Source organism: Dictyostelium purpureum (genome assembly GCF_000190715.1).
Source record: "Dictyostelium purpureum unplaced genomic scaffold DICPUscaffold_649, whole genome shotgun sequence".
Classification (NCBI taxonomy): Eukaryota; Evosea; class Eumycetozoa; order Dictyosteliales; family Dictyosteliaceae; genus Dictyostelium; species Dictyostelium purpureum.
Genome location: NW_003519982.1, coordinates 183 through 10026, shown reverse-complemented (window position 1 = coordinate 10026; position 9844 = coordinate 183). Strand labels below are relative to the sequence as shown.

The 9844-nt window shown below is 22.7% G+C and overlaps 5 protein-coding genes across 5 annotated transcripts; 1 reads left to right on the top strand and 4 right to left on the bottom strand.

Moving 5' to 3' along the window:
- Positions 1-685: 685 nt before the first annotated feature.
- Positions 686-898, top strand: DICPUDRAFT_159941 (uncharacterized protein; the record flags this gene model as incomplete). The annotated part of the gene is made up of 1 exon (XM_003294815.1): positions 686-898. One exon carries the CDS (start codon positions 686-688, stop codon positions 896-898), a length of 213 nt encoding a protein of 70 aa, XP_003294863.1.
- A 222-nt stretch (positions 899-1120) lies between these two features.
- DICPUDRAFT_159940 (uncharacterized protein) lies at positions 1121-1332 on the bottom strand (the record flags this gene model as incomplete). Its single annotated transcript, XM_003294814.1, has 2 exons — positions 1121-1285; positions 1324-1332. 2 exons carry the CDS (start codon positions 1330-1332, stop codon positions 1121-1123), a joined length of 174 nt encoding a protein of 57 aa, XP_003294862.1.
- Positions 1333-4197: 2865 nt separating this feature from the next.
- On the bottom strand, positions 4198-4386 carry DICPUDRAFT_159938 (uncharacterized protein; the record flags this gene model as incomplete). Its single annotated transcript, XM_003294813.1, has 1 exon — positions 4198-4386. One exon carries the CDS (start codon positions 4384-4386, stop codon positions 4198-4200), a length of 189 nt encoding a protein of 62 aa, XP_003294861.1.
- A 169-nt stretch (positions 4387-4555) lies between these two features.
- On the bottom strand, positions 4556-6695 carry DICPUDRAFT_159937 (uncharacterized protein; the record flags this gene model as incomplete). The annotated part of the gene is made up of 6 exons (XM_003294812.1): positions 4556-4632; positions 4974-5102; positions 5156-5371; positions 5454-5656; positions 6489-6536; positions 6616-6695. 6 exons carry the CDS (start codon positions 6693-6695, stop codon positions 4556-4558), a joined length of 753 nt encoding a protein of 250 aa, XP_003294860.1.
- An 827-nt stretch (positions 6696-7522) lies between these two features.
- On the bottom strand, positions 7523-9232 carry DICPUDRAFT_159936 (uncharacterized protein; the record flags this gene model as incomplete). The annotated part of the gene is made up of 3 exons (XM_003294811.1): positions 7523-8580; positions 8620-8723; positions 9225-9232. 3 exons carry the CDS (start codon positions 9230-9232, stop codon positions 7523-7525), a joined length of 1170 nt encoding a protein of 389 aa, XP_003294859.1.
- Between the last annotated feature and the right edge of the window lie 612 nt (positions 9233-9844).

Here is a 9844-nt window from a genome sequence, read left to right as displayed (position 1 = left end):
TTTAAAAAATGAAGTTTCCACACTCACCAAATTTTTCAAAGGAATAAGAATTGCGACCATCATTATTAAAAATTAAAATAATAATCTCTTTTAAACTAATATACCACTATAGATTTATAATTATAGTTTTTATAATTAAATTTAAAATCTAAAAGCCCCCTTTAGGGAAAGTATAATACCTATTTATTTTAATATTGATTCCTAAAGAAACCTATAATTGGTCGATTTTAATTATTCAATTTAATTATATAAATAATATTTTTTAATTAATAAATAAAAAGTAAAAAAGAAAAAAAGAAAAAAAAAAAAAGTTTATAATATTTAATAAATAAAAAATTAAATAAAAAATAAGAATTTGAGAGAAATTATTATACAATGAAACTCACACAAAAATAATCATGATTATTTTAAATTAATTAAAAAATATTATTTAAATAATTAAATCAAAATTTATGAAATGACTTTTCAATTCAAGATGGTAATACAAATTTAAATAAACATACATTTATAAATTTAAAAATTAAAAAAAAATAACCTAATTGTAAAATACAATTAAATTTTTATTAAAAAGATAAAATCTATGTTTTATTAGTAAATATTTATAAAACTAAATTTTAAATTTTAATAATATATATTAACATTCATATTTATTTTTTATATTTTTTATATAGAATCTATTTCATTAATGAACCCAGTTAAAGGTGCCTCATCTAAATTAATGTTAAGCTCATCTGGAAGTGTCTCATTCTCTGATAATAATTCTGCTTGGTTTGGCAATAGCTTAGGTGGTGGAAATTCATGTGGTTTCATTCCATGTTTTAATCCATGCAGTGGTGGTAACACTAACATTATCAATATTGATATCGATATTGGTCATCGTCGTAGAAGATGCTGTTAAATTTAGTCGAAATAAATAATATTTATATATATATTTTTAATAACACTTATAAAAAAATTTTATTTAATTTTATTTTCTTTGTATTTTTTAATTGATTCCATCATCATATTTATCGAAATTGGGTAAATAGATGATGGTCAAACCATTTATTTTTTCCTTTTTTTTTTTTTAAATCTAATTTAATTTTATAACTAATTTTAATTTTGACTGATTTTTTAATTTTTAATTTTCTGAGTCTCTATCAGCTCTTCTGCATTTACTTTGATTGAACATCAATGTATACAGCTCACTTTGCATATAATATTCTCCTGGTGATATTCTTTCGCCATCTGATTCTTTGTTTTTAATTTTTTCAATTTTAATACCACTACATGTATTAACTGATTTCTCTTAATAGTTTTTCTAAATCTTTAATATTTGAATACTTGAGACATTTCATTATAACTTCTTTGGTAATCTTTGGGTAGTCCGCTCTTTTTGAAATAAAGATTGAATGCTAATGCTACTGTTGTTGTATAATTATTACTATTACAATTGTTTAAACTGAATGATGATGATGATGATTATGAAGCTGCTGTTGTGTTATTATTGATATTGATATTATAAGGTTCTATGATATTTACTCGATATTTTAATAGTAATTATAATGATTTAATCGATGATTTTGAAAAACTTTTATTATTATTTGTGCAGTTTGGTATTTTCATTGATAGGAAATACTCCAATGCTTCTATATTATCTAAAGAGTATGCACATTCTACTAAATCAAACATGTGTAGCTGTTCTTTTTTTCTTTTCGTATAATAAACTAATTAAATTTATATCTCTATTAGTACCTAAAAAAAGCTTAATATCTCTAGATTTTATAAATATATTCATCTGTCTGTATTATAATTTATAATTTAAAGTGTTATTACATATGTTTACTTTATAACAATAACCAAATAGTCGAAATGTTATTACCACTTACTAAAAAATATCATTGTTTAAAACCATTTGAACTATCTCTAATTTCTAATACACACAATATTTTATTTTTATTATTTGATTTCAATATCTTTAAATCTGAAACTATTGGTCCAATAAAATCGATATCTAAAAATAAAATGAAAAATTAATAAATTTAATTTAATTTTGTAAATAAATAGGTTTATTATCATTTAAATATGTGTATAAACTTACTTTTTTATTCAGCAACTCTTAACTGATAGACAGAAGGTAATGCAAAACTTTTGTGTAACTATCACTTCCCCAAAGAATAATGAAATTGTATAACTGAAATTCCATTTGTAATTATGTGTAATTATATACCTTAAATGATGTGTCCTTGTATTTCACTTAATATATATAGCTTTTTTTTTTTTATGATATTTTGCTAATTACTTACTTTAAGTTTTTATATATTATCAAAATTTTTTTATTATTATTTTTGATGGGATTTTTTATTTTTATTAAAACTATTTATGTAAATGTTTTCATAGATATTTGAAAAAAAATATTATAAATTTTAAAATATATATAAAAAAAATTATTTATTTGTATTTAAATTTTTAATTTAAAAATTTTCAAATTTTTAATAATAAAAAAAAAATCGTTTAAAAATTAAAATACCATAAATTAAAAAAAAAAACTAAAAGATAGTTTATAAAAAGAATAAAAATTAATATATTTCCATGTAGTGGTTAAGGCATACTGAGAGATGCAGTATAGATTATTAACCACTACGGGGTGTTTAGTTTAGGCATGGTAGGCTCTAATATAACTAACCTCCCCATGGTATTTTTTTTTTATAAAAACAAAGGCAAAAAGTATAAAATAAATAAATAAATAAATTAATGGTATTTATACCATTTCATTATCATTAAAAATTTATTATAAAATCATTTTTTTTCTTTAATTTTTTGGGGATTATTTTTTTTTTTTTTTAAAAGTTTAATTACACTTATTTATTTATTTTATTTTATTTTATTTTTTTAAGGTTTATTTACACCTATTTTTATTATTTTATTAAATTATTGAGTTGTTAATCTGACTGAATTCAATTAGTCAGATTTTTAAATAATAATAAATAAAAAATAAATTTTATTTGAAAATATTTCATATTTATTTGTATATTTTTAATTTTATAGAAGTTATTTTATTATTAGTAAAGGGTGTATATTTATTTGGTCTGCAATATTGAATTGGATTCTTTTGTTAATATGAGTTGAAATAAAATTAATATTTTATTTAATTTATTTATTTTTTTTTTATTTTTTTTTTATTTTTTTTTTATACTATTAGCCACTCTTTGAAAAGAGTGTTTCCAGCTCAACCACGGGGAGGTTAGTATATTTGAGCCACAGCTAACTATTATACTGCCACGCACAGTATAATAATTAGCCCTTGGTTTGGTAATCTCAGAATACAGATTAATATACCAAACCAGCCTTGATACTTCACACTTGAATAATAATATAAAAAGGAAAAATAGGAAAGTTTAAATGATAATGGGTTGTAAAAAATATAAGATATAAAAAAGATTATGTGATTATAATTTTGAAAGCTATTATTTTTTAATTTATAATTTTTTTAAAAAATATAAAAGAACTGTTTTTTTTGAAATTTAAAAAAGTTGTATTTCATTTTTTCTTTATATTTATTTAAAATTGAACACTTTAATTAAATTTAATATTTTAAATAAAAATTTTATTGAATTCTCTAAAGAATGATATATTAAACACCAAAGTAACTTTTTCATTTCTAAAAAGTATTGATCAATATTAATAAAAATAAAAATAGAAAAAATACATTGTAATATTTAATAAAAAAAAAAATAATAGAGATTGATAATTATATAATAAATGTGTTATTGTATGTTAAAATTTTGATTTAAAGAAAAAATATTACAATGAAAATTTTTATTAATTTAAAAAAAGAGTGAATTTTTTATAATTTAAAAATTTTAAGTATTTTAAATAAATTTAAATAGAAATAAAGTAGATTTTGAATCTTCAGGTTTTTCATACTAATAATGCCTTGATGCTCATTAAAATAAGTTTTAATATATGTATTTATATTGTATCTGTGAAAAAAAAAAAAAAACACATAAAAAAAATTTTATTTAATTTTCTTTGTATTTTTAAATAGATTCCATATCATCACATTTATCGAAACTGGGAAAATTGATGATGGTCAAACGATTTATTTTTTCCTTTTATTTATTTTTTTATTTAAACCAATAATCTAATTTAATTTTGTATCTAATTTTGATTGCTTTCAAACCAATAATTAAAAATATATACACAAATTTATTTTATTTATCTTTCTTTATCTTTTTCTTTTGAAATTGATCTTTTTCTTTCTTTTTTTCTATCTTTGGATCTTGACCTTTCTCTGTCTCTATCCCTATTTCTGTCCCTATCCCTATCTCTGTCTCTATGTTTTTCTCTTTCTTTTTCCTCCTTTTTCCTTTTTTTTTTCTTTTTCTTTTCTCTTTCTTCTTTCATTAGTTGCTATATTATCTATTTATTTATTTGTTTAAACCAATAATATGTTGACCTCTTAGGATGTGTAATTTTTTTTATTTTTTCAATTTCTGATTTGAGTTTAGTATTTTCATTTTTTAATGTGTTTAAATGTTGTCATTTCGTCAAACTTTGTTTGAATTGACTTTATCTATTGATCATTTCCACCTGGTTCATTGGAACGCTTTATACGGTCAGTAAGTTTAGCATTACTATCTTGATATTGGTCTTAAACAAATTCTAATCAATAACTTATTTACATCTATTTTTGAGATCTCTTAAGAGTGATTCTTTGAGTGTACTAAATTTTCAAAGGTTGAAGATTTGTTTTTTCTCTTAAAAGATTCAACTTTTCTTCCATTCTTTGTCTTATCTCCTCTTCGATATTTTCAATTTTCAATTTTAATTGAGTATTTTCATTTCTAACTGTTTCTAAATGAACCTTTTGTGTTGAGAGATTTCTGACTCTAACTTTTTAAGTTGCTCAGCTTGTAACATCATTTCTTGTTAGATTTCTCGATGACGAGCTTCCAACTAAAATAGATTTCTTGGATCTACAACAAAAATACTGCTATTTCTTTGACTTTCTATAAACTGTTTGGTTTCTAAATCTTTTTCCATTGCTAAATTCTTTTTTGCAATTCTATAACTTTCAGATTCGTGTTCAATCTCTTTGATTCTATCACCATTGATTTCTTCTGAAGTATTCAATAGAATGATTGGCGAACCTTAGCACCTGCATTTGAACTACCAACATTCGATTTCATGCTTTTAATCAATTTCTTTGAAAAACCAATGTTGATGGATCTATCCCCTCTATCAGTATGAGAACTCGGTGAAACTTCTGATATACCAACTAGAGTATCATGACCAATGTTGAAAGATTCTTTACTGAATTTATCTTGAAGAATTATAATCTCTGATTTAATATTGTGATTTTCGGATTGAAGATCTTCTTGGGCTAATTCTAATTGTTCTAAAAGTTCTCTCTTCTTTTTTTAATGGTTATGGACTGTTAGCTGATGATGAACCGATAGCTGATAATGTACTGGCTGATGATGATCTGCTATCTGATGATGAACCTTTTGAAGAGTCCTCTGATGCGTCTGAAGAGTTACCTGCTATTATACCTGTTGATCCACTTGTTGATGTGCCACCTGTACCACCTGTACCACCTGTACCACTTTCACCACCCGCAGTAGAACCACCTGTATCAGCACAACCTGCAGCAGCACCCGCAGCAGTGATGGTCCTGAAAAATGTGAGGCGTTTTATTAATTATATGATAATAAGTCGAATTTGGTGATGCTTGGGTGTGACGTTATTTCTTAATGAGGACTGCTTTTGGTTTGGCACTATATTGATTTTTAACTATTAATTATTATAAAATGTTTTAATATTAGCTTTCTTAAAGGCTTCTAATAACTGAGGACTGATTATTGATTTACTGAGTTAATACTATTATTTTTTATATAGATGGCTAATGTTGGGGTACTATATGAGAATAAAGCAATACCAATTAGTTGTGGTCATTTGTATTGTCTTCTTTACAATAAGATCTAGGCACTTGTGAATTAAGTTGAATTAAACTTTTCAATTAAACCATATGTTTAAGTATGGAAAGCGAAAGTTGAAGTTTACCCTTTTCGCTAAAACATTTAAAGAATTTGTTTATTGAAACGACGACTTCATTTTTGAACTTTGAACCTCTATCGGATACTAAATTCTTTTGGGGTCATATTTTAAATATATTTGATAAGCTAAAACTATTGGACTGTTTCACAATTTAAACAATATTAACGAAAGTTGAAGTTTACCCTTTTCCTTATCTAAACTATTTGTGTTCTATAACTGTTGCTTGGGCCAAGGCAAATGTATTGAGATTCATATAAATGGTTGATAAGATTGAATATCTTCATTAGTGTTTAGTTGGATCTAAGTTTTATCTTTTTTTTTGCCAATGTTTTTTTCATACATGATAACTGTGCACTAGCGTCTATAAAAGCTGAACGGTACATCCATTAACGCTTTTGAATTTTTACATGAACTTGTAATTGATTTGAATTTTGCTTTATCTGATTTACTCGAGATTGAAAGACTTTGAAAGAATTTGAGTTTCTGCGACTTTGTGACTTTTTATGATAGTATTTGATATTAGTTTTGGGATTATTATAATATGGAAGAAATATTTCGTGGTTGGAATTATTAGACCAAATCTTTATATAATTGATTAAAATCCTTTCATTCATAATATCGACGACAGCAGATCCTGTTGGAGTATTGAATGGCATGTTTTAATTGTTAAATCTGTCTTTTGAAAAGTTATTTTAATTTATATTAGTAATTCTGTTTCTATTCCTACAACGATGCCATTTTCTATATATATAAGGGTTTGTTGTTGTTTTAAAATAATGTATTGATTTACTTACTTGTTCTCGAAAGGTTTTAAACATATTTCAGTAATGTTATAATTATTATTATTTATTGGATGTGCTAAAGTTTACATTATTAAAATTATTTATGTGTTTGTTTGTTTGTTGTGATCGAAAAAAATAAAATAAAAAAAAAAATTAAAAAAAATTAAAAAAAAAAATTTAAAATGGCAATGATAACGTGTTGATATTTGCTAAAAATTGGGGGTATACTTTTGAAAAGACAGCATATATGAAAATAAAATAAGAGAGTAATTAAATCAGGTATTATTCCCCTACTGTGATAACGATAATTGATAAAAACTGAAGATAATCATAATATTTCAATCACTATTAAAAGCTTAATAAACACTAAAGTAATAGTAATTAGTCACTCTGTTGCAGGAAAACATATTAAAAGTAATAATATTAAAAAGTAAAATTTATATCCAATTAGAGACTACAACGAAAATTGAACCTAATAATATCACCAGCAGTCTTAAATAAAATATTAATTAAACAACAAAGTACTACGATCAAAAAATTAAATAAATAAAATAGTTCTATTTTAATAACATTAAAAAATATACAAATATGCAAATAAATAAATTTTTTTTTTTTAATTAAATATTTTATTTTTCTTTATAATCAAATAAAATATTGTTTATTTATATTAAAATTCTTTTTTTTTTTTTTTTTTAATTATTTTATAAATTAATACTAAATTGTGAAATATTTGGTGATACTAAAGAAGAGTATGGAAATGATTCTAATAAAGAATTTGATATATAAATTAACATATGTTTTTTATATACATAAAGACCAATAGCAAAGGCGGCAATAAAGATGGAACCTGCAACTATAATTGGATAATTGGTACTACCTTTTACATATTTAGCAATAGAATTCATAGCAATAAATGGTAAATAACTATTATTATGAATATTTAAACGACTGATTTCACGTGATTTTTGTTTACCTTCTTCTTCATTTGGTAATTTTATAAATTGAATATGAACATATGATGGTTGACGGCAAAAGAATGGAATTTTAATTGAATGGGCTTCTGGTAATGGGCTGCTAATACTCTTTTTGTTTCTAATAGTCACAATAACATTTTGTGGATCATTTGATTGTTTTTGACAAGTGACTTTGAATGAATTATTATCACCTGGAGTGATTGAGAGTGAGTTTTGTTCTTTATTATCTGATGAAATAAATTTGGAATAAATCTTTGGTTCTAAATGCCATGTCTCTTTACCACCACAGAAAGAAACCTCGGCCGATGAACCTAAACTTAATAAAACTTCCATTTGATCAGCTGGTGGAGAAGCAAAAATACGAATTTCTTCTCTCATTCCATTGTATTGAACTGAAATAACAGTTGAGCCTTCTTTTAGAGCCAAAAATTCACGAGATGAACATATGTCACTTGATATCTTTTGTTGGTCGACCTTTTCATGTGGTAAAATTTTGAAAATGGAATCATCTTTAACTTTCCATTCTAAATTATTAATTGAGCAAGATTCGAAATGAACTCCTTTTGGTAAATGCTTTGATAATAATTTAGTTGAGAGTACTAATTTTTTACCAACTTCGACCTCTACTTGAGATGATGAAAAAACAATTTGGTCTGGTTCTTGAACAATGACAACAGATCCAGCACAATTATTATTACCAATAACACCTTTAGAATTGACATCAACAATGGATGTATTTCCAACTTTTGGATTCCAAATATAAGTTGGAGTTGAGTTTGGAGTATCTATAAAAAAAATTAAGGTTAATATTATCCAATATTTACTTTTTAAAAAAGTTCTATTTTTAGTTAATAATTTATAGTTTATTTTAGTACCTGGAATGCAAAGTGAAGAACTTAGATTTAATTGGGGTGTTACTGGGGTAAATCTTGATAAAAAAAATAATATAACTAAAAATGATAGAAATAAAATTTTATTTACTATCATATTTAGGTTGATTTTATATAAATATATATAAAATATATAAATATATAAAATAATAAAGAAAGAAAAAGTTGAAAAAATAAAATATTGAAAAATGTGTGAATATTATTTAATTAAAATTATAAAAAAAAAAAATATTATTGTGTTGAAAAATTGTAAAAATAAAGCTATTATTTGTGTGAATAAAATAATAAAGAAAAAAAAAAAAAATGTTTTCTTTAATTCAAAAAAAAAAAAAAAAAATTAAAATAATAAAAATTTATTTATTAAAAAGAAAGAATTGTTTAATTTTTTTTATAAAATAAAGAAAATAATTAAAAAAATAATTGTAAAGCAATAATTTAGTTTATATCTTTTTTTATATTATAGATTGATCATTTTTTTTATTTGATTTCGATTTTTTATTTAATTCTCTTTTAAATGATACCCAAAACATTAAACTAACTTTTTCATTTTAAAAAAATGATTTTTAAAAAAAAAAAAAAAAATTAATCAAATTGATTATTTGTATGATTTTTACAACTAAATTTAAGAAATAATATTAGATTTTTTATTTAATTATTAGTTTTAATAAAAAAAATAATTATAAAGTAATTTATAATATTTAAAAATTATAAATATGTGTTTTTTTAAATAAAAAAATAAAGGAGATTTTGATCCATGTTTTAATCCATGTAGTGGTAACAGTAACATTATTAATATTGATATTGATATTGGTCATCGTCGTAAAAGATGCTTCTAAATTTACTCTAAAAAAAAATTATATTTATATATTACCTTAAACTAATTCGAGTAATTCTAAAATAACCTATCTATTTTTGAGATCTCTTAAGAGTGATTCTTTGAGCGTACTAAATTTTAAAAGTTGATGATTTGTTTGTTCTTTTAAAAGATTTAACTTTTCTTCCATTCATTGTCTTATCTCCTCTTCGATATTTTCAATTTTCAGTTTTACAGTAATTGAGTATTTTCATTTCTAACTGTTTCTAAATGAACCTTTTGAGTCAGAAATCTCTAATTTTCAAATTTGTTCATCTTGTAACTTTCTAAGTTGTTCAGCCTGCA